We start from the raw sequence: 26,062 nt of genomic DNA, 5'->3' as shown, positions 1-26,062 counted from the left end.
TTGCCATCACCATCAACTAGTCAATCGTCCGCGTGAGTATACGTTGTCATCATTACACAAAATCATGAATGTGTCATTTGTATCTGCGTTGTAAATTCATAAACTAAAACACTGTTTCGCTCTGAGAGGCGCGTTTGGCGTGCCTGTTCAGTGTTTACAAAGACGCGCTCCTCTTTAACGCTAACGTTAATTAGTTGTGCAAATACCTTTTACAACATTAACAGTTACATATACTATGTACAAACCAACAATTAACTTTCACTTTAATCATACTATCATTGTTGTGTTATTAAGCAAAATAAGCAATACTTTTACTTTTGTTGAAATGTTTACACTGTTACAGAATATTTCGTTTTGCACTTTTTTGTATTGGATGTTTATCTTTATTTTTGCACATTTTAAAGCAAAATAAGCAATACTTTTACTTTAGAAATGCTTATACTATTGCAGAATATTAAGATTTGCACTGGATGTTTACTTTTATATTTGCACATTAAAAAGCAAATAAGCTACTTTTAATTTTGTTAAATGTTAAAAGTTTTAAATGTTTACATTGTTACAGAATATTTTGTCATGTTGTTGTCAATGTTGACTGAGTGGCCATACTTTTTTTTTTGTATATAAAAGTCATGCCTTTTGAAAAAACTGGCCAACATTTATTTTTTCATCTTCATTTTAAATAAAAAAAATAATCGGTAAAAGGAAAAATAATCTATAGATTAATCGAAAAAAATAATCTATAGATTAACCGATTAATCGAAAAAATAATCTATAGATTAATCGATAGAAAAATAATCGTTAGCTGCAGACTTAATCGTATGCGTGTTCGAAATAAACTGAAACTGGATAGGTTGATTGGCAACACTAAATTGGCCCTAGTGTGTGAATGTGAGTGTGAATGTTTTCTGTCTATCTGTGTTGGCCCTGCGATGAGGTGGCGACTTGTCCAGGGTGTACCCCGCCTTCCGCCCGATTGTAGCTGAGATAGGCTCCAGCGCCCACCGCGACCCCGAAGGGAATAAGCCGTAGAAAAATGGATGGATGGATGGATAGGTTGATTGGCAACACTAAATTGGCCCTAGTGTGTGAATGTGAGTGTGAATGTTGTCTGTCTATCTGTGTTGGCCCTGTGATGAGGTGGCGACTTGTCCAGGGTGCAGCTGAGATAGGCTCCAGAGACCCCCCGCGACCCCGAAAGGGACAAGCAGTACAAAATGGATGAATGGATGAACAGCTTTTATACACCTTTTAATTTAGCTAAGATTAAGATGCAGTGCCATTTCAAACCACTAGTTTTGGACCAAATAAAAGTAAAACTTCAATTATCGCGATCGTTTGTATGAATTGGTTTCTTTAAAAAGTAGGGGGGAGTCGAAAAAAATGTAAATCAAATTTTTGGGGGGGAAAAAATCTGGGATCGTATTTTTAGGCCATTCTGTGAAGTTTCTCTGCATGCGGAAGAGCCCAACTGCCACTCTTACAAATCAACGATACTAACTAACATGCACACTTCCTGCACTTTTGAGTGTTATATTTAACCCACAGGATGAAGGTTTTGTTGCCTTTGTGTGCACATCATCATGGGACTTTTTGCTACTGACTCATTCTGTTATTTAGCTTCTGGGAGAGACTGAGGTTGATTTGAGTAATAATTATTCAACTTTTGTCTTTTTTTTTTTTTGTAGAGCATGCAAACTCAGGAGCGAACATTTGCAAATGATAGCTTTTGGCTGTCCTGTGTGTGCTCGGTTAACATTTGCGCCTGTAGGCCCTGCAGGCACACACCTCCCAATGTGTGTCTGCACTGATGACACAATTGATTGGCCTTATCTCTTAAAACGTGCACTTTGCCCTCATGTGTACTGTGACAAGATCAACTACAGTACATCTTTACTGAAGCCCCTAATGATGAGTTGACAGTTTGTTTGTTTTTTCCACTTCAGTTAATGGTTAACCAGATGAGAAAAGACCTTATGTGGCTGATGTGTTGAATAAACAGAGGGGAAAGTCAAAATGTGCAGATGTTGAAGTTTAAACAGAATTTGGTATAAGAAATGGAGGCCATTTTTGTTTGTTTAGCACTTTAGCACTTTCTCCAGGTAACGAGGAGTCAGGTGCTGCTCAACCACCTGCTGCTCATCAAACGACGAGCCGACTTCCGGTTTCATTTCACCAGCGTTTTAAATGACAATTGAGAATAAAAAGTGCTACTTACTTCCATAGCGTGGCTTATGTAGGGAAGCTGCTTCTTCATGATACATCCTGCCTCGTTTCCTCCGCTGATGAAACCCCTGCAACTTTTTTTTTTTTTTTTTTCAAGCGAACGTCCAAACACGCGCTGGTTGGAGCGTGTCAGTCAATACACGGAGCTAATCAATAAAAGGTGTTATTTTTGAATATTAAAGGATAATGAAGGTTGTCAGAAACTCCCCTTGTGACAGTTAGTCTCCATGGTGTGCGCCTCTTTGATGGGACTTCTCAACAAAGTGACTATGACGTGGAAACGTTCAAACGGTTAAGGGCAGGGAAAAAGCGGAGCTCCCTGCGCCCCCTGCTGGTCAGAAGAAGGAGTAGTCCTGTGTTGCGTTCACCGACGCTGCGAAAAGTATGTATATTTCTACACTCTTCGGAAACGCTCCGGTTTAGTTCAAGGGAGTGTGACGTTTGAGTTTGTTCTTTCTCCGTGATATGTGAAAATGACTTTTCAGCGTTGATGATATAATAATGAACGGACTGTTGCATACACTCGTTTTTTGTCTGTAAATTGAAGTGGTCGTTGTATCAATTAATCAATTCATTTAAGATAGGCTTAATGATTAAGATTGGCACTAAAAACGATGTGACAAAAGGCGGGGTTTTTAAAGCCAGGGCTGTCCAGAGTGAGGAACATTATAGAAATTAAAATAAATAAATACATAAATGAAACTACAAAGAAAAACTGTGAAATATGGGAACAATAGATAAAAAGCACAATATAAATGGAAAAAGTACAATATTGTCTTGAAACCTATTTTGACAGTTGTTATCCTTTATAAGACAAACAAAGAAAAAAGTATGTACTATGTATATTTTCATATACATTTTTATTTGTAAGAATTTGTTGAAAGGACTAGATGGTACAATCCCTGGGGACTTTGCATGCCAGGGACGCGAGTCCTCCTCCCTGAGCCAGGCGTATAGATTTTTCAGCACAAACCATGAAGCTTGTATTTTTCTTGTATATATATATATATATATATATATATATATATATATATATATATATATATATATATATATATATATATATATATATATATATATATATATATATCTATAGTTGGCCCTGCGATGAGGTGGCGACTTGTCCAGGGTGTACCCCGCCTTCCGCCCGATTGTAGCTGAGATAGGCTCCAGCGCCCCCCGCGACCCCAAAAGGGAATAAGCGGTAGAAAATGGATGGATGGATGGATATATATATATATATATATATATATATATTCTTGTGTATATATATATATATTCTTGTATATATATATATATATATATATATATATATATATATATATATATATATATATATATATATATATATATATATATATATATGTCAATCAATCAATCAATCAATGTTTATTTATATAGCCCTAAATCACAAGTGTCTCAAAGGGCTGCACAAGCCACAACGACATCCTCGGTATAGCCCACATATGTATATATATATTATACATATATATACATAAAGAAAATATATAAATAATAACATTTTAATAGAAACATGAATATATATATATATATATATATATATATATATATATATATATATATATATATATATATATATATATATATATATATATATATATATATATATTCATGTTTCTATTTCTATATGTTTCTAATGTTATTATTTATATATTTTCTTAATGTATATGTATGTATATATGTGTAATATATGATATGTGTACATATATATATTTATGTATATATGTATGTATATATATATATGTATATATTATGGCTGGGCGATATGGCCTTTTCTTAATATCTCTGTATTTTTGGGCCATGTCACGATACACAATATATATCTCGATATTTTGCCTTAGCCTTGAATGAACACTTGATGCATATAATCACAGCAGTATGATGATTCTATGTGTCTACATTAAAACATTCTTGTTCATACTGCATTAATATATGCTCATTTTAAACTTTCATGCAGAGAGGGAAATCACAACTAAGTCAATTGACCAAAACTGTATTTATTAAACGGTTATTAAGCAGTGGCACAAACATTCATGTCATTTCCAAAACAAAAAGTGCAAAATTGTCAGAGACATTTTAAAACAAGCTATTAGTGCACTTTTGTGCATGATGTCACTAAGATGACGTATCAAAACAACACTAAATTAAAGTGCGCTTTTTTTACAGAACACCACTACAATAGTTTAAAACAAATAAAGTGCACTTTTGTGCATGATGTCACACAAGATATTTCAATAACTGTCAAATAAAAGTGAGCTGCATAATAGGAAATCAAATAGTGTATGTCCTTCGCTATGTGGTAGGTTCCTGCGGACGTTATCTCCTTATGTTGTTGAGTTTTTTTTCATATGGTGTTGATCTGGATATTGTTGCTTTGGCATTTTGTGGGTGTGGCACCGAACGGAGATGTTGACATGCAGAGTTTCAAGCACTCTTCATTCTCTAGCGGGTGACTTTTCAAATGATGCTACAAATTAACAGTGGTGCTACTTTTTGTAGCAACGCTTTTGCCGCATAATTGTTTAACATATTCCCGCTTGAAGCCAAACCACCGCCAGACAATGCACCCCATGCTGTTTTTCTTGGGAATTAATTATTCCTCCATTTGTTACCAGATTCGCACCTTCTTTCTCTCATATTACCACTCGCAACGCACCGTTAGCATCACAGCTAATGTTACCCATGTAGTTACCTCTCTGCTCGGGGAGGGCGTATGACGTTGCACGTGCGACAGTATATGACGTATGTAAGAAAGTGCGCTTGTTTTAAGTCTCTGTGAGAAGGAGAGACTACAAAGAGTGGGAAACGCCCGTAGTGTAATGCCCGCAGCTAAAAGCAACTGTGTGAGAACATATACTCAAATATCACGATATAGTCATTTTCTATATTGCACAGAGACAAACCCGCGATAAATCGAGCATATCGATGTATCGCCCAGCCCTAGTATATATAGATATAAATATATTTATGTATACGTATAAATATATGTATATGTAGATATAAATATATGTATGTATACATATAAATATATGTATATATACACATATATAAATATATATAATATGTATATATATATATATAAATATATACATATAAATAGATGGATATATACACACATATATATGCATATATGTATATATATACATATAAATATATGTATGTATATATATATATATATATATATATATATACATATATGTATGTGTGGGAAAAAAAATCACAAGACTATTTCATCTCTACAGGCCTGTTTCATGAGGGGGAGTACCCTCAATCGTCAGGAGATTTTAATGGGAGCATTCGCATACCATGGTTTATATAGGGCACAGAGTGGGTACAGGCTGGCCTAGGGGCGTGGTGATTGGCTCATGTGTTACCTAGGAGGTGTTTCCGTCTATGGCGGCATGTTGTTACAATTTCGCTGCGCTTGTTGAGGGATGACAGGTCTGGACGGTAAATAATAAACAGTTTCTCTTTCAAGCATAGGTTGCATCTTTTATTACCACTATTGTAAGGTGTGCTGGATGCAAGAATTTGCCATGTTATTGACCTTATTAAGACATATATATATACATATATATATATATATATATATATATATATATATATATATATATATATATATATATATATATATATATATATATATATATATATATATATATATATATATATATATATATATATTAACAAAATATATAGATAATAACATTTTATTAGAAGCATGGTGGTGTCTTTTTGGTGCTATACATTTATATAGAACATAAAAAGGGTCAGGTAGAAATATGTTGCAATTTAATAATACAATTGAATTTCTATTGTGGGCAGCATGGTGGAACAGGGGTTAGTGCATGTGCCTCACAATACAAAGGTCCTGAGTAGTCCTGAGTTCAATCCCGGGCTCAGGATCTTTCTGTGTGGAGTTTGCATGTTCTCCCCGTGACTGCGTGGGTTCCCTCCGGGTACTCCGGCTTCCTCCCACCTCCAAAAACATGCACCTGGGGATAGGTTGATTGGCAACACTAAATGGCCCCTAGTGTGTGAATGTGAGTGTGAATGTTGTCTGTCTATCTGTGTTGGCCCTGCGATGAGGTGGCGACTTGTCCAGGGTGTACCCCGCCGTCCACCCGAATGCAGCTGAAATAGGCTCCAGCGACCCCGAAAAGGACAAGCGGTAGAAAATGGATGGATGGATGGAATTTCTAGGGTCACGGGTGAAGTCACAATTACACTGTGGACTGTCTCTTTACAAAACTAGTGTAAACTGGAGTATGCAGAGAAACACATTTTTATAGAGGGGCTTTGTCATGTATGTCCATAGTTGTCCACCAATCACAATCTTGTAGAAACACGCAAAAAAACAGAGTACCGGTAGTTATTTAAAAAAATAAGTGTGTGAATGTGAGTGTGAATGTTGTCTGTCTATCTGTGTTGGCCCTGCGATGAGGTGGCGACTTGTCCAGGGTGTACCCCGCCTTCCGCCCGATTGTAGCTGAGATAGGCTCCAGCGCCCCCCGCGACCCCAAAGGGAATAAGCGGTAGAAAATGGATGGAATATTATGATAGGCAAGTATGCAGTGTTGTTGTATTAATACAACACAAATAATCTGGGAAGTGCTGTAAAGTAATATTTCTCCTTGCAGTGAAAAAGAAACACAGAAAATTATTTGCAAGTAAACATCTTTTTTTTTTATTGTTCATATTTTTAAAAGCAACACAGACTGCAATTCCCAACATATTCATATCATTTTGGCATTAATTTCTCCACATATTTTCACACTTAATGACCTCGGAACAGCCACTTTCAGCAATGACTTGGCAGGCCCAATATTCACAACAACACACACGACTTTTTATTTATTTGATTACCTCTGGTGAAGAGGATGGACACAACTTGCAAGAGTGATACATTCACATTTTCCCCCTCAACAAACCGTTGAATATTGCCTTTGTTTTTCGCAGGAGGAAGCAACAAAACAAAACCAATCGCACAAAATATCAGATATTTTTCCATGCAATTAAATACACACGCATACAGAAGGGAGTCAGGGAGAAGCCAAGGACACACAAAGATGTACAACATGGACATAGTAGTGGACACACACGTATTCCTGACGCTCACTAATATTAGCTTTGATTATGTACATTATTTACACTCTGGAATGCACACACAAGTAGGTGTGTGCATACACATGCATGCTTACACTCACACTCACACACACACACACACACACACACACACACACACACACACACACACACACACACACACACACACACACACACACACACACACACACACACACGTAAGATACAGTACAGTACCTAAAAAAAATTCATCCAATATCTCAAACAAAATACTCTCCATGATATTGACACATCCCATTATTATGGATTATTGTAATTTATTATGATTAACACTCTTCTTGCATGTAATACACCACTTACTATATCAGTGCATGTTTGGGTAGCACACATATAATATAGATGAATATTTAGAATATATTGTCATACAATCGTCCCTTGCAACATCATTTATTTTATTTTTTGAAAGCTTATTCTCCATTTTTTTGGCCCTAAAATAGGCATTTTCAAGCATAAAAATGACTAAATAAACTATGAATATTGATACGACAGTAGCATTGGACCAAACCAATCAAAGCGTGCTGTTCAGTATTGTGGCCACTGATTTGCTCTGCCTCAGACAGCAATAATATATTGGATTAAAAGAGTGTAAAGGTGTCTAAAGGGTATTACTTCATGTCTAGAAGACTCTTAAAATGTTAAAAAGAAAACCATATTTAGAAGGTCGTTAAAAAAAAAAATGCTCTAGCTCAGTGGTTCTTAACTTTTTTTTTTTACCAACTACCACCTCAGAAACTACTTGGCTCTCCGAGTACCACCATAATCACCGACGTTAAAATACAGTTGCACAGTAGGTCTAAATATTCATTACCGGGTAATTTGTTCATTTTAGAATTGATTTTAAAACCTTGCTGTTTGTTTTAAAGCTTTACATGGACTGGCACCTCAGTATATCTCGGACCTCATCCAAATTTACACTCCTGCGCGCGCTCTGAGGTCCAAGAGCCAGCTCCAGCTCGTGGTTCCCAAGACCAGACTTAAATCCAGGGGAGACAGGGCCTTCTCTGTGGTCAGCCCTAAGCTCTGGAACACTCTGCCCCTCCATGTTCAAACTGCTCCCACAGTGGAGTGTTTTAAGTCTTGTCTTAAGACCCACTTTTATTCTTTGACTTTTAACACTACGTGAGTTGTGTGGTCCTCTGTGTTTTTTATACATTTTGATTTCTATTTACTGTTTTAATAAAGTGGATTGGATTGGATTGGATTAAAATAAGTCAAATGTATTTAATATTGTTGGCCATTGTAAGATTACACATGGTTTGAACAGTAACACTGTGTTTAAGTATTTAATTAAGTGATTCGAATTATGTACCACTAGATCAGAGCTGGGCAAATATTTTGACTCGGGGGCCACATTGAGAGAAAAAATGTGTCTGGGGGGGCCAATGTGTATAAATTATATTTAGCTGTAAAAAATCTGCTGTACAGTATGTGTGTTTGGGTCCCTTAATTTCAGGAACACTAAAACCAAAAGTCACAATGTCCCATAGAATTCTAAAAACAGACCACCTCAAAAAACGGAATGGAATTTTAATTTTTTTTACTGAATGGGACACCCAAAATGTACATTGAAATAAAGAAAGTGGGATTAACAATATTAACTATGGTCAATAAAACACTGAATATAAACAAAATATGAATGCAAAGTGCAATAAACACCTATAATATGATATATAATCACTTTTATGCAGACATTTGTTGTACAAAATTGTTTCCGCATCTGTTCCTGACACAAACCCCGTCCACTCTGCTTTGTTCCTCGTCTGAGCTGCTGTGACGTAGATTACCGTAATAACTCCTGTATCACTCAAAAGCACAGATTTCAGCTATTGAAATACTTTCTATAGTTCAAGACGTACGATCATTTAAAAACAGCACTGCACATCATAATGGCAGCGACAGTTTTGATGTTAAAGGTCTAAAATAATTATGTCGAACGTCCGGCGGGCCGGATTGAAAATCTTAATGGGCCGCATGTGGCCCGCGGGCCGTATTTTGCCTAGATCTGTACTAGATAGAGCCAGAATTTGAGAATCACTGCTCTAACTCTCAAAATATTTGATTTATAATGACAATTATTACTTCAGAGGGACGACTATAAATCACGGCAGAGATTTTCACGTGCATCCACCATCAAAACAAACTTAATTGGGACTAAAGTCCGTTATTATTGAGTTCAGAAAAGGGTTGCATAACAAAAGAAAAAAGCCCAGTGATGTCAGTTGTTACTTTAATCCCTGAAAAACAATAATAAAAAAAAAAAAGTCCATCTGTATAAAAGGCAAACTGAATTAGACTTGACTTCCAATTCAGTTTTAAATCTATACACACTCAACTTAAGAGTGTTTTGAGATAAGAGCCCTCTCTCAGCTAGCTTTCAGTTGCAAGAAAGCATTCCCACCATTAGTCGGTGTAACAACTGTCATCATCTGGTCTTACTCGCTGGCATTAGCTTGTAGCTAGAGATGAACATAAAATCTTTTTTTTTTTTTCAAGCAACAAAGTGAGTGTAAAGGACAATGTGGAGGATATTTACTGAATTAAAGAAAGAAATCATCAAAACTTGACTGAGCGTGCAGCGCATTTGTTGAAGCAATTACAGTCTGCAGCATACTGAAGCAGAACGTCAGCTAATGATGTTAAAATAATATCTAAAAGGCGGACATTTATCCATGAAAATATAAAGAAGCTGCTGATGGAGTGTTTAACGGAGAAGCAGCTTGAAGGAGATACTGTGGAATTCCACTCTCCAAGGTTTATTGTATTATTTGTAATTAATTATTTATTGTTTCAAAGTGTATTTTTATTTTTAAAAGGCGTGTTACCTGTTAAAATTGTGCGGTTTGGGTATGCTCGGCACTGATTAAATTGGTTACATATCATTTCATTGGGAGAGGTTAAAAGGGGACGATATTATGCAAAACCAACTTTCCTTACCTATTGGTGCCTGCTGTTGTGTATTAGGGATCTGCATAAGTCCCGAAAATGTGAAACCAAACCTTGGGGGATATTTATAAAATAATCTTGCCTTTCTTTATACTTACGGGAAAAGAGACGTTTTGGGACCCATTTGTTGACGTTTTTGCCATTGGAGATGTCAGCGGATTATCTGGAAATGGTAGGGACTAACCCTAAGTGGTTTGCACGGGTCCGCCATTGTAGTTCGCGCTGTCGCCAACAAGCGCCTTGTTTTTCTCTATCCTCTTGTCGTGGGGCAGACTGGCTCGTACATGCACATGCATCCTCCGCTGTTGCCATTTCTAATACAAAGTAGCGTACAGTTCAAACTTAATCTGTAGGTAGCCTCGCTATGGAAGCGCTAAAAAGTACAACAAGGATGGCGGGGAGAAGACGCTGTCGAAGTGGAGGCACGTAAAAAAATGCCGCCTACAAAACGGCGCATCCTGAAGTGACGGTCGGAAAGCAGCTTGAAGATCATAATCTATGCAACATTTTGACCAATACCACGAGTGGTATGCCAAATAATCACTTGATTAAAGTACAGGGTTTTATTTTCCTATATTCAAACACAGTGTTACTGTTCAAAATGTGTGTAATGTTACAGTGGCCAAAATATTGAAAATACTTGTTAAATAAAACCTCTGCCTTGTTTTTAATGAATACTTAGACCTACTCCGCTACTGTATTTAAATGTTGGTCATTGTGGTAGTACTTGGAGAGCCAAGTGTTTTTCTGAAGTGGTACATGGTGAAAAAAGTTTGACAACCATTGATATAGACATATGGAAATGTTTTAAATGTAGAAAAAATATCATAATATGACCCTTTAAAGGGGAACTGCCCTTTTTTTTGGGGGGGGGGGGGGGGGCAATTTTTCCTATCATTTACAATCTTTATTTAAGATAAGAACACATGTATTTGTTTTTTTTATGCATTCTAAATATTAAAAGAATGTGATCAAAAGGCCAATTACAATGGCGCCTACAGGAGCCGCTCTATTCTGTCTATAAAGCCTTTTAAAAAACATCCATAATCCTCCATCAATGTTTTATATACATGATGTAAGTATATATGTAATTTAGTATCAGGCACATTTATAATGACATTTAATATTAACGTATTTTGATAATTTTGACGATACGCGGCGCATTCATTTTAAAAACGCATCACCACATTCGCTTTTCTTTTAACATCACTGATTATTACTCACTGCAGACTTCATGAGAGCCAGAAAACATAATAAAACATCACTTACTGTATAAGGTCTGCTGTAATTAGAATGCCGACTGCTAGCATGTTCATATATTCCCATTTAGGTGAAGAGTGAATCATAATCCTCGCGAAGAAAAGTAGTGTGTAACCAGGCGTCTTTTTATGTCGTTCTTGCCATTCCCGCGTCTATATTGGCTGTCAAAGTGTACCAACTTGTCGGAATACGTCCTCGTCCTTCTACTAGCCAGGTAAGAGACATGATTTATGATCTAGAACAGGGGTGCCCACAGTTTTTCAGCAGGCGAGCTACATTTTAAATGACCAAGTCGAGGTGATATACCTCATATATATATATATATATATATATATATATATATATATATATATATATATATATATATATATATATATATACACACACACATACATAAAGGCTAATTAGTTTTTAGCGTAACGTTAGCTCATTTTGCGGTGTGTGTGTTAGCTCATTGTGCGGTGTGTGTGTTTGTGTAATCATTAGTAATGGAGCAGCCTAGTTTTGAATGGCAGGGTCCCTGCTATCACATGTTGATAAAAATATAACATTTACATAATAAAAATCAACTACAGGCTTCCAAATGCTGTAATAAATCAAGCATGATGAGTTGACTTGAAACTGTTTAATGTTGCACTTTTTATATGTAGAAGAAAAGTTTTGTCATTTTATTTAATCTGAGCAACAATTTGAGGCAGTTTAATGTTGATTGGGCAGAATTATTATAGTGTTCCCAATGTTAAAAGGATAAAGCCATTGTTTACACATTTGGTAAATAAATAACCAAATAATTCATATTTTGTGGTTTTCTTACTGTACCGAAAATGAACCAAACCGGGACCTCTAAACCGAGGTACGTATCGAACCGAAATTTTTGTGTACCGTTACACCCCTAATGTATATATATATATATATATATATATATACATACATACATATGTATATATATATACATACATACATGTATATATATATATATATATATATATATATATACATATGTATATATATATACATACATACATACATATATACATGTATATATATATACATATGTATATATATATACATACATACATACATATATACATGTATATATATATACATACATATATATATACATGTATATATATATACATATGTATATATATATACATACATACATACATATATACATGTATATATATATACATACATATATATATACATACATATATATATATATATATATGTATGTATATACATATATATATACATACATATATATATATATATATATATATATATATATATATATATATATATATATATATATATATATATATATATATATATATATATATATATATATATATGTATATATATATGTATACACTTGGGAATAGGTTGATTGGCAACACGAAATGGTCCCTAGTGTGTGAATGTGAGTGTGAATGTTGTCTGTCTATCTGTGTTGGCCCTGTGATGAGCTGGGTGTACCCCGCCTTCCGCCCCAATGCAGCTGAGTTAGGCTCCAGCACCCCCGTGACCCCGAAAGGGACAAGCGGTGGACAAAGTGGTTTTTGCCCTCCTGACGGTCTTTTTTTCCTTCACACTGAGCTGGCAGTAGCCAGCGTCATCTCAAACATAACAAACATACATAAACATTTTTTTTTAACTCTTCAATTTCTGCATCAAATGCCTTCTACAGCAACATCTGAAAGGTCAAATTTTTTTTTTTTTAGGTTTTTCTATATTTGGGTCTTACAGGGTTAAGAGCTCTGTCACGGAACCAACTAGGCTTGTAAGTTGAGGTACTGCTGTATTCTGATTTCATTAACACGACCAGTGTAGATTCCTCTTGTTATAGCCTCACATGACATCGGGCGTCTGCTTCAGTGCAGGAGAGGCACATTTTAAAAGGCCATTTAGTATCTAGGTTAGGGGTGTCAAACGTAAGGCCCGTGGGCCAGATTAGGCCCGCGGGCCGGATAAAACCTGTTTGCGGGCCTAATACGGCCCAATGAGTTTGCTTGGTATAAAAATGAGCCAAAATATTTTCATGAAAGAAACTGCTGTTCTAAATGTGTCCACTAGATGTCGTAATAGCAATTAATTGTATCTGTGTAGATGATGCTACATATGTCAAAAAAAAATAAACCACATGATCACAGCACATCAGTCGGGGAAAATGAACAAAGTATATAGATAACATCCTGTAATTTGATTTTTAAATTACTTTTTTTTATCTTGATAGATTGAAAATGAACACCAATGAGTTGACTGATGAACATTATCACATAATTTATTCAGAAAATATAAATAACGACAAATAAAGGTAGAATACTATTAACCGCAACATGTAAGTGTAAAAAAACCCAACAACATTATGATTTCTACATTTTCAGAATGTGCTTGTTCTATTTTTTAACAAAGAAAACAATCCTAAATTGTCTTTATTTTTAGGTTATCGTGCCGTGATTTTACCAGTCCAGCCCACTTGGGAGTAGATTTTTCTCCATGTGGCCCCCGATCTACAATGAGTTTGACACCCCTGATCTAAGTAGTTGTTTCTTTTTGTCCCCAAAGAGGAAAGCAGCACGGCATGTCATTATCACAGTTGCAAGCAAACAAAACACAAAGCAAAACCAGAAGAGACATTTTTTCTTAGTGTAGTTGGACAATACTGTAATGAAGGATCGGATTCACGCTGCCATCATTGCAACGCATAATGTTGTCAGATCGTTAGTTTACAGGCGACCTATTGTGCGTCTACTCTTGAGAGGTTGCGAGCACAGTCGGGCACAGTCCAGGCTGGACGTGTGTGAAAGCGGGCTACTTTTTTGTGTATGTGTTTCGCGCCTGTGTGTTTGCGGGGAAAACCAGCTGCCGTGCATCTGCGTTGTGCGTCCGCTCTGTCTGATCATCTATTTCCTCCGTTATCGCCCAGCAGGCTGGCTGAGCTCATTACGGCTTGTTTTGCACGTTTCTCCCCATCTGGCTGCTCTTAATAAGACTATTAATATTAAAGCCTTGAGCTTAAGCGATGTGATAACGCCGTGGAAGATGCCCGATGCAGCTAGAATCCTGCCTTGAATGTAATAAAAAAACGTTTTTTTGACAGGAAAACACGTTTAACTTACAACTTGTACTGTTGCGATTGCCTGCAACAGTGATTCTCAAACTGCGGTACATGTACCACTAGTGCAGGGGTGCCCACACTTTTTCTGCAGGTGAGCTACTTTTCAATTGACCAAGAGAAAGGGATCTACCTCATTCATATATATAATTTATATTTATCTATTCATGAAATATATGTTTTTGTTAGCAAGTTAAAGGTGTTTAATGATAATACAAGCTTGTTTAACACATATAGAATCCTTTCTTTCATGAAGACAAGAATATAAGATAGTGTATTACCTGATTCTGATGACTTGCATTGATTGGAATCAGACAGTAGTGATGATAACGTCCACATTTTCAAATGGAGGAGAAAAAAAGTCCTCCTTTCTGTCCAATACCACATGAAAGTGGTTGTTTTTTGGCATCTTATTTGTCCAGCTTCCATACTCCTTTTTATAATGGAGGACAGAGTAAAACAACTTGCACTGAGCCTAGTCTATAAAATCCGCTACACCTCCCTGATACCGAAGTACATGTCAAACTACTTCCTTAACCTAAATGACCGCCATAACCACAACACCAGGGGGAGCTCCACTAACCACGTTAAACCCAGATTACGATCTAACAAAGGTCTTAACTCATTTTCTTTCTATGCCACATCAATGTGGAATGCGCTCCCAACAGGTATAAAAGAAAGGGCATCTCTATCCTCCTTCAAAACCGCAATAAAAGTACACCTTCAGGCAACTTCAACCCTAAACTAACACCCTCCCCGGATTGTTAATAATCAAATGTAAACAATCAAAAGTAGATACTTTTCTTATGCCTTCTGATCTCTCTCTCTCTCTCTCTCTCTCTCTCTATGTCCACTACTTGCTGTACATATCCTACCAAGTCAGACCTACACTGTTTCAATATCCATTTCTCTGTTCTCAATTGTTGATGACTGACGATAACAACCAAACCTAACCCCCCGCCCCTCCACATCCCGAATTGTAAATAATGTAAATAATTCAATGTATACACCCTGATGATTATCTTGTGTGATGACTGTATTATGATGATAGTATATATGATAGTATATATCTGTATCATGACCCCCGACTTAAAACTTATTCGGGTGTTACCATTTAGTGGTCAATTGTACGGAATATGTACTTCACTGTGCAACCTACTAATAAAAGTCTCAATCAATCAATCAATACACTTTACAAGAAATACATTGGCGGCAAACTCCGTAGCTTGCTAGCTTGTGTGCACTAGCTTTCTGAGACTCTTATTTTGTTAGCGCAGGCAGAATGGAGAAGCGCTTTTATTGTGAAGACGGGAACTGTGCAGTCGGTCTTTAGAGTTTTGACAGCAGGTACGGCGCGAGAGTCTGTTGAAATGAAAAGTGTTTCTCGCCTTCCTGTTGGTCATTTTTTCTTAATAATGATCTGGCAGCCAGCGTCATCTCACAAGACCCTCGGGTGCCGTGAATCTCAATCAAGTGACAAAAGTGACGTCTTAGTGAAGATTGATAATCGCTAATTTGGCTAGCGATTGACTGACACACCCTCTGCGATCGACCGGTACCTCGCGATCAACGTAATGGGCACCCCTACACTAGTGGTACGCCAATTAATTAAATATTGAAACACAGTGTTACTTTTCGAACTGTATGTAATGTTTCAATACTAAATGTACTTGTTAAATAAAACTTCTGCCTTGTTTTAATGAATACTTAAGCCTACTGTATTTTAATGGTGGCTATTATGGTGGTACTTGGAGAGCCAAGTGTTTTCTGAGGTGGTACTTTGTATAAGTTTGAGGACGACTGGTCTGGAAGTGAAATATGATGAAAATACTTAAAGATATGTATCATCCAAGCACTCCTTTCTTCTCCTGCTGGTGTTACATGAGGACATTGTCCCTGGTGTCCGGCAACCGCAGACCCACCAGACCTCCCGTCACCAGCACCGACGACGCCATGAGGATGGGGATGGCCTTGGTGATGCCAACCAGAGAGCCGAAAATCAGGTTCCCCAAGACGGCAGCCATCTTGCACAGGGCGTTGCAGAATCCGAAGCCTGTTCCTCTGTGTACAGATGATTCAGCAAGAAGAGAGGTAAATGAGTCATCTTTAACTCGCAAACTCACAATCAGTGAAGTATGTGTGAGGAACTAATCAATTTGGTCTTCAGCTGCACACGCCATCTGGTGGCTGATAGTGAAAAATCAATAGCAATCATTGATTGAGGTTTGAAGACAATCCAGTAAAAATTTCACCTATCAGCGCTGCAAAAGCAACAGAAAAAGATTAACAACCACATGTAGGAGTTGCTACATTGTTTACGTGATACTATTCCAGTTCTTCTCAAATAATGGGGGGGTAAGGGGGGTGACCCTGGGGAACATGCTTTATCAGTATCATGCTTCAAACCCCGCTTCGAAAAGCAGTGCATTACAAAACGTACTCATTATAGCCATTAATCCAGATTTCCTCATTTTGATTTTAAAAAAAAATCAGCGCAAATGGTTTTATTCGTTTTGTTTTGTAGGTTAAAGTGTTTTATATATTGTGCTCCTGAATTAAAATTGCTGATTATTTTAAATTCACTAATATTTATAGAGTTTATTTAATTTAAGTTTTCAGTATCAAATGGTTGAAGTCGGTCAAAAAACATTATAGTTTAAGGAATACATTACGTTCAGACTGCAGTCGCACTCGATATATATCCACATACAGTAGGGAAGGTATTTATATGACTCCATTCCTGGGGAGGAAGAGGGGTGGTTGATTATTTTGCAATGCTGTCTGCTGAAAATGACGGAAAGCGCCACTCTACATAGCAACTGACGCTGTGGTCAAAGTTGGAATTGCCACAAAATACATTTTAAGACATGCAACACTTTACTGACATCTGGTGGCTAAAGTGGATAGTGCACAGCCCTAATTCGTTACGTTTCACGTGGCAGGTAAGCTGTTATAAATAGGGCCATATGAATCTCCTAGGAAAGAGGCCTGGGTCGGATTTGAAACATTCGGAATTGCACTGTTCATTCACATTGACATGAAAAAATTAGACACAGGTCACATATGGGCAAAAACATTGGAATTGACCTGCAGTGTGAACAAGGCCTAAAAGACGCATTGAGACTATAAGCAGGGGTGTCAAACAAATTTTACCTCAGGCGCCTCATGGAGGAAAATCTATTCCCACGTGGGCCAGACGGGTAAAATCATAGCACGTTTACTTAAAAATACAACTACGACAACTTCAGATTGTTTTTTTGTTTGTTTTGCTTCGGCCCAAAATAGTGCAGTTTTAAAAACACCATGAAGAACACAATTAATTTAGACTTGATCTCAGTGTATCTACAAAGCAATTAAACTTGAAGTCACAGCCTATCTGGGATTGAACAAAAAACTACCTCATTTGTCATTTTCACTGTTTATTTTCTTTAAATTAGCACAGAAGACAATAATTGTCACACAACTATACCAATGTGCAGTGTCTCATACAGCATTTTAAGGGGGGTTATTAATTATTTATTTTACTCCTGTTTGTTTTACGTTGGATCGAGGAGGAGGAGTCGCAGCCCGGCTTTACCATGTACCTCTTACTTGGCATACTTGCTCGCCATTATATAAACCATTTGCTTGCCTAACAAAATTGCTATTGCGACATCGAGTGGACAAATTTATAACAACTGTCACGAGCGGGGGGTCGCAGCTTGCTGCGAGGTTCGTTCCCCCGAGATGCAAACAGACCACTCCGGACAGGACGTGCAGGTAGGAACATGATTTATTCTCAAAAAACTCGAACAAGTGCCAAAACAGAAAACAAGCCAACAGAAAACAAGCCAACGGAACAACGTGCCGATCGCACCCGAAGCTAAGGCTACCACTTAGCATAGGCAAAAGACAAGGAATATTCACGTAACTTGTTGCATGAAGCAAACAATGAAGCCAGGCCGACTGACCAGCAAAGGCAGGCTTAAATAGTCCCTCTGATTAGTGCTTGGAAAACAGGTGAGTGTCCCGAGCACCAATCAGAGACAGGTGGAAACTATAATCCCTCATGGTAACTAAAAACAAACAAGGGTGCATAACAACAGGAACTAAGGGAGACCTAAACTAACAGAATATAACAAAAACATGATCCGGGCCACGGATCATGACAACAACAGTTTCTTTCATTTAAAAATGCAGCTCATTTTGACATCCCTGCAATAGAGTGTGATTTTTCCAATTACTCGATTAATCGGACAAATTAAGACGGATTACTCGATTACTATAATAATCGATATATACAGCCCTAAGAACAACAGCCAGTGTGCAGTGATGCTAATGTTACCTGCACTCAAACCTACAGGGAAGATCCAGTCCAGGCCAATTTGATATTATGTTATTTATTATTGTTCACTTTAGTGTAGTACAGTATAATCACAACATTAAATCTGGGTAGTTGCACCTGCAATGTGAATCCAGCTTTGGAGATAGTAAAATGGGACAATTGAAGCGCTCGACTCTTTCCCTCTGCCCTTCATTGAGCCTAATTAGGTTGATCTTTATGTCACGATGCATTGATTTTCTTTGTCTTTCTTGGGCCTGCATAGATTCTGTTAAGATTTTCTCTTGATGGACAAATCCCAGCAGGCACAAGACATTGATACAATGTTGATTATACACACATCCTTTAAAACTGACTTTGAAACAACGTTGCAAAATGTTGCTCAAAAAGGTTCATTATGTCTTCTTATTCATATACTTCAAATGTTCTTGTAATCAGACAATATTTTCGGTATATTAAATGGAATTTTTACCTGACATGTTTTGACTGTCATCTGCAGTCACATGTCAGGTAAAAAAAATCCAGCTAATATGCCGAAAATATTGTCTGATTGCAAGAAAATCTGAAAAGACCGTTGCAAAATAATTGAGTTGAGTTGAGTTTGTGTTGAACATGCATGAATACAACATGATACATCACAATTTCCAGTTTCTCTATTCAACATGTCCAAAAAGGAGTAGGAAGAAGCAGATCTTATTTAATCCTACCACTTTTCCTTTACATAGCAGTTGCTAAAACTTTTGTTCACTTCCTGTTCTCGATTTATTCACAATATACTCTATAAAATAATAATTAGTGAAGTAAGTTATATTTCATATGGTGAGATAAATAATATTATCTAGAAAATAAATGGATGGATGAAATAAATTCAGAATGTTTATCATGGTTCTTCTTCTTTGTACTTTGTAAACACTTTAAATTTGAAGAGTTTCTTGAAGTGGATCATATTAGTACTTTGTTTGATTTATTTACTTAATCCATTCCATAATTTAATTCCACATGCTGATATACTGAAAGTCTTAAGTGTTGTACGTGCGTACAAATGTTTTAAATTACATTTTTCTCTTAGATTATATTTCTCCTCTTTTGTTGAAAAGAATTGTTGTTTATTGTTGGGTAGTAGATTGTAGTTTGCCTTGTGCATATTTGTTGTTGTTTGCAAATTCACTATTGTATTTGTAAATTGAGACAACGTTGATGTCCAACGTTGGATCCACGTTGTTGTTTCAACGGTCATATCAACGTCACAACCTGACATAAAATAAACGTCGTCAAAAAGCATGTTGTTTCAACGTTGTATTGTGTTGTAGAATATTGGTTGGGAAATGACTAAAATCCAATGGTCAAATCAACGTCACAACCCAACATTGATTAAACGTTGTCAAAAAGCATGTTGTTTCAACGTTGTATTTGTGTTGTAGAATGTTAGTTGGGAAATGACCAAAATTCAATGGTCTAGTCAACGTCAGAACCCAACATTGATTAAACGTCGTCAAAAAGCATGTTGTTCCGACGTTACCTAATTCAACAAGTTCTTAACGTTGTTTTAATATCTTGTGCCTGCTGGGATGTACGGTAACTTAGCAACTAATACAATATCTTACCTAAAATAATCTGGCAGAACATTGTTGTAAAGCCAAACAGCTTTACGGTTCATGGCATCAATGAAAAGATGCAACAACATTTTTGGATGATTATTTTTAGCCAGATTTTGATTTAGGAGACAGCAACCTTCACCAGAAGGTGTTTGTTTTATTCAAGCAGTTGAAGGGAAGAAGCTAGAAGTTAGACTTATGACCACCTGGGGGCGTACATTAAACAGCATTGTAGCCTATGCCAGCTATAACAGCATGACTCATAACCTCACCTTCTGGCAGTCGGGAAGGATTCAGTTGTGACGACATCCAGGGAGTTCCAGGCAGAGATACTCAGGCCGTTGTAAAGGCACAGCATGAAAATCATCATGGACTCACTGGTACCAAACCACAGGAAAAAGCAGCTGATGCCAGACAACACCATGGAGCCACCTGGTGGACAACGGAACCAAGGTGAAAGTTCAAGAGGTATTCACAAAGGCAGGTTTTTAAAAAAAAAAAGTGTAGGTCAGGAACAGCAGCTTGAGCAAAACAAAGAAACCATTTCCAAATTTGATCAAAGGCAAAATAAATATATATTTATTTTGTTAAGATGAATAGACAGAGTGACAAGAATATACACTACAGAAAATATTTTTTAGGTGGTTATTTGAGGGCCATTCCACTAAATCAGATATATATTACATATAGTTCCCTGGGAAATAAAATGAATAAATGCATGAAAAATGTTACTGTAAAACAAAATTTGAGTGATTTGATTGTTTATTTATTAAATACAATTTTGAAACATCGGTTTAAATAGTGGAAAAATAGTATTTGTTGACTGTATATTAAATGGGTTGTACTTGTATAGCGCTTTTCTACCTTCAAGGTACTCAAAGCGCTTTGACACTACTTCCACATTTACCCATTCACACACACATTCACACACTGATGGAGGGAGCTGCCATGCAAGGCGCTAACCAGCACCCATCAGGAGCAAGGGTGAAGTGTCTTGCTCAGGACACAACGGACATGACGAGGTTGGTACTAGGTGGGGATTGAACCAGGGACCCTCGGGTCGCGCACGGCCACTCTTCCACTGCGCCACGCCGTCCCTTCTTCCTAAAATTAGAATACACAATGAAATATAATAAAGAATATATTTTTGACATTATTAATTTTTTTTTTTAAATACAGTTTAGTTATTTGGGTATAAAAATGTTGAAATGTGTCAACATGCTATTCATACTGTTAAGGTCATGTGACTGAATTTAATGTATCTGCTAATTCTATGCTAAAATCTCACTACTGTTATTGTCATTCCTGTTACTGACATGAGTCATCTTCGGATTAGGAGCCTTGAACAAACAAGAAAAATGCATGGGATGGGCCAATGCACATTTCTAATAGTTCAGATATTAGATTTGGAGTCCAAAAAAGTCAGAAATGTAATTTCATTTTAAGAGCGTTACAACAAGCAATGGCACTGATTCGGTGGAATGGCTCATATACGCCAAGGCAGGGGTAACCAAAGTGCCATTTTTTATTGGCCGTTTTTTATATGAGGTATAGTAAATATAATACGTCCAATAGACGTGAGATTAGTGTAAACTGGCGCCATTGTCGAAGCCAAACTTGTCTATATTTTGTCAACAGAGTCAGTTTTTTATACCGAATTTCAGAACGCAAAGTCTGTTAGGTTAATTATCCTCCAATCAAATTGTGCGTATATATTTCAAAAGCAGGTTTGCCCAAAAAAACTAAAACAATTTTTACTTTTGAATACTTTGATCATTGCGCCTACTTCTCTGAAAATAATACTCATTCATTTTTCTTCTTAGTCAAGACTAAAAGTAAACACACAATGTGCTTTTTTTCAAACTACTTTACGTTGTTTGAAGATTGCAGCTAAAATAGCTAACACTAACATCCTACTAAATGCTATGTGTGAAACAGAATAAAACATGCTTTGATTCAGTGTGAGAATGTCGTGGCCACACCAACATGTACCAGGTGATGGCGTTAAAAGTGATGTTTGATCGTCTCCTGGCTGATAACCAGGCTATTCTTTTTTTAGCACACTAACCGAATAGTTGGTATTGCTTTCGCGCTGGAAATGAGAAATATTATTTTGTTCTTTTTTTCCCCTGAAGCGATTCAGACAACAATTGTGGCAGTTGTGATGCCGAACGTTTGCATCATGTTTTGAACTTGTCAAAGAAAAGAACAAAACTTTAGCACAAAGACTAGCATTCAGCCGTGTAAATAAGGACCGCAAGACCCACAATGAAATGTGTTTTCTACATCACACTTTAAAGTGCTGTAACACATAAGCTTTTTTTTTTTTTTTTTCTAATTTTTTTGTCCTGTCCAGCTTCTCAGGCAAATCATATAGTTGATGTAGATGCCCATATCGGCTGTTCAGATTTACTTTACAAAAGAGAAGTGTAGGATACTTCTCTTGTTGCCTTATTTGCATTTGACTTTATTAAATGTATTTATATTATCATTTGGTGCAGCCAGGCCAGAGCAGGAGGGGATAGAAAGAGAGAAAAAAGGAAGACAGAGGGGGAAATAGTGGGGACAAGAGGGGGATAAGACAGAGAGACAAAAACAACAACAGCAAACACAACAATAACAACAACAACAACAACACATAAGCTAAGATAACAATGTTTTATTTTTTAAGTAGCTTTACATATACTGATGTGCATTATAGTTGTCCCGATACAAATATTTTGGTAACGGTACCAAAATGTATTTCGATACTTTTTCATACTTTTCTAAATAAAGGGGATCACAAAAAAAGGCATAAATGGCTTTTTTTTTCTTTTTTTTTTTTTTTCTCACGGTACATTAAACATATGTTTCTTTTTGAAATTGAAGAACAATTATGTCTTTAAATAAAATAGTGAAAAGTCGAGACGACTTGTCTTTTAGTAGTAAGTAAACAAACAAAGGCTCCTAATTTGTCTGCTGACGTATGCAGTAACATATTGTGTCATTCTCTATTCTATTATTTTGTCATTATATAATGACAAAATAAATGTCATTATTTTGTCATTATAAAGGCAAAATTAAGAGCTTGTCCTTCATATTGCAATTATGAGGGTCAAGCGCTATAAAATGGATTACTAATATACTTGTTCATTTACTGTTAATATCTGCTTACTTTCTGTTTTAACATGTTCCATCTACACTTCTGTTAAAATGTAAGAATCACTTATTCTTCTGTTGTTTGGATACTTTACATAAGTTTTGGGTGATATTACAAATGTTGGTATCAATCCAATATCAAATTGTTACAAGATCATGCCTTGGTCATAATTAAAGTTCTACTGTGTCCAGGGACGTATTTCCTGACTTTATAAACATAATATACATTTTTTAAAAAGGAAAAAAGATTTTGTGATGATAAAACATATCAATGTAATCATAGTAGTATCGACTAGATACGCTCCTGTACTTGGTATCGTTACAGTGGATGTCAGGGGTAGATCCACCCATGGCATTTGATGAGCTCTAGCCTGTTAGCGGTGAGCTATTATATCCTCCTGCAGTGTGTAGTGAAGCATGTTTAGCTATTCCTCATCCTGCAGAGATGATACTTGTAAGAAACGTGCATTATTATTTGTTGCCATGGAGGCGAGGATTAGCGATTTAGAAGTAGCTAAAACACTGCCGGCTGCGGATGGACGTTAGCCGTTAGCTAGCTAGCCATGTATTAAAACATGCGTTTTAGTATTATAGCGTCACCTTTAACGTTAGTTTTTAAGCCAATATGTGTCCATTCTCCCTTTTCTGTGGACACACTGGGTCTGCTTTTAAGTATTCCGTGATTGTGTGCTGCCGAACATGCTCCTCTGCTCGTAAAAGCATCAATGTCACAACGTTGACAACGTCATGCCTGTTAATAAAAAAATTTAAAAAGGAGGACACGGTACTTTTCAGAGGCGGTATAGTACCGATTATGATTCATTAGCATTGCAGTACTTTACGAGTACCGGTATACCATACAACCCTAATGTGCATTCAATTGGTTTCAGCATCTTGAATGTACAAAACGTATCAAAGCGGTCCACTGCATTTTTTTCAGGGAAAACGTTTAGACACCCCGTCTCTAAGAGGCAGTGGTGCTACACTTTGAAAACCCTTGCAATAAGTTATAATGCCATGTTGGTCGATAGCATGAAACATGAACACGTCTAAGACTGGTACTCCTACCTAACATAGACAGACGTCCCGTTTTATCCATGAGGAGCGCGGACACAATGTTCCCGGGGAGAACCGCCAAGGTTCCCAAGAAGTTGATGAAGTAAACCCAGTAGGCGCTGTAATCATCATCAAAGGTCATCTGGCATCCAGTCTTGTTGTGCGTGAACGTGCTGTTGACCACCTCAGTGCCATCGATCAGCTTGGAGTCGTCAATGTCTGTCCAAACAACACAACACACCCCAGTGGAGCCAAACATTTTCACTCAGAGGCCGGGAAGTCACGCGATCGTCTCACCTGTGTTGAAGAAGAATGCATCGACAAAAGTGCAATTATGGAAATAGGAGCCCACTGTGGTGACATCATCGAAGTGGCAGTTGCGAAAGGTCGAGTGGATAAAGGTGACAGATTTGAGCTTCATGTTGATGAATCTGAGGAGGGACAGTGCGGGACATTGTGTTCAAAATATGCACACATCCTCTTCTGGACCACCATCAGTTTGGTGTTGCAGCCATAATGTGAGGATTATTTCACTTTGTTAGAATATAACCATAGTGTCAATCAAAATTCCACTGCTGTGATAAGGTCATTGAAGTGGACCTAGGATGATTTCTCTCTTTTATGGCTTATAAACGTTGTCACGATGTTGGATATTCGTGTTAAACAATGTCAAAGCATCAAATCAGAAGGTTCATTTGGGCGGAAACTTGCACGCAGTTTTGGATGCCTCTCAATGTTTAGTTTTTTGTTTGTTTGTTTGTTTTTTAACCAGTGGGTCATTAGTGACGTCACAGATGGACGCTATCATTAAACAAAGTAAATTACTGTATTTTCCAAAAATATAAGTAGCACTCACTAAATTTTAGAAGAAAAAATTATTTTTCATACACCGTATTTTCCGGACTATAAGGCGCACTTAAAATCCTTTTTTTCCCCTCAAAACTCGACAGTGCGCCTTATAACCCGGTGCGCCTAATGTAAGGAATAAGTTTGGTTGAGTTTACCCACCTCGAAGCTATTTTAATTGGTACATGGTGTAATGATAAGTGTGACGAGTCACACATGAGAGATAAGTGTATGCTGCAATATGATGGGTCTCAAGTAAACACTAACATTTTAAATGTTACATTGAAAATATAGAACATTACACACGATGCTCAAAAATCTATCAAAATGTTTTAGTACGACTTTGGTAAGCTATGAAGCTGCACCGCTTGCAGAATTGTCGGCGCATTAAACATA

General features: G+C 36.8%; 2 protein-coding genes across 3 annotated transcripts in view; both read right to left on the bottom strand.

Moving 5' to 3' along the window:
- iqgap2 (IQ motif containing GTPase activating protein 2) overlaps positions 1-2,567 on the bottom strand; it is a 95,066-nt gene extending 92,499 nt beyond the window's left edge. The window contains exon 1 of the mRNA XM_061986533.2: positions 2,216-2,567. Within this exon, the coding sequence (XP_061842517.1) occupies positions 2,216-2,261 (46 nt within the window). The 5' untranslated portion in view covers positions 2,262-2,567. The remainder of the gene's footprint in view (positions 1-2,215) is intronic.
- Positions 2,568-15,807: 13,240 nt separating this feature from the next.
- sv2ca (synaptic vesicle glycoprotein 2Ca) overlaps positions 15,808-26,062 on the bottom strand; it is a 120,893-nt gene continuing 110,638 nt past the window's right edge. The window contains exons 10-13 of one of the 2 annotated variants that reach the window (XM_061985816.1): positions 25,118-25,251; positions 24,833-25,039; positions 20,899-21,058; positions 15,808-16,771 (exon numbers count right to left, since the gene is read on the bottom strand). In XM_061985816.1, coding sequence (XP_061841800.1) covers positions 16,588-16,771; positions 20,899-21,058; positions 24,833-25,039; positions 25,118-25,251 — 685 coding nt within the window. In that variant the 3' untranslated portion in view covers positions 15,808-16,587. Of the gene's footprint in view, positions 16,772-20,894; positions 21,059-24,832; positions 25,040-25,117; positions 25,252-26,062 lie in introns of those variants that run through there. The other variant, XM_072914224.1, reaches the window with a different exon arrangement.

The sequence above is a fragment of the Nerophis lumbriciformis genome, linkage group LG12, assembly GCF_033978685.3.
Source record: "Nerophis lumbriciformis linkage group LG12, RoL_Nlum_v2.1, whole genome shotgun sequence".
NCBI lineage: Eukaryota > Metazoa > Chordata > Actinopteri > Syngnathiformes > Syngnathidae > Nerophis > Nerophis lumbriciformis.
The sequence above is the reverse complement of the archived record's forward strand: the minus strand, read 5'-3'. Positions and strand labels throughout refer to the sequence as shown.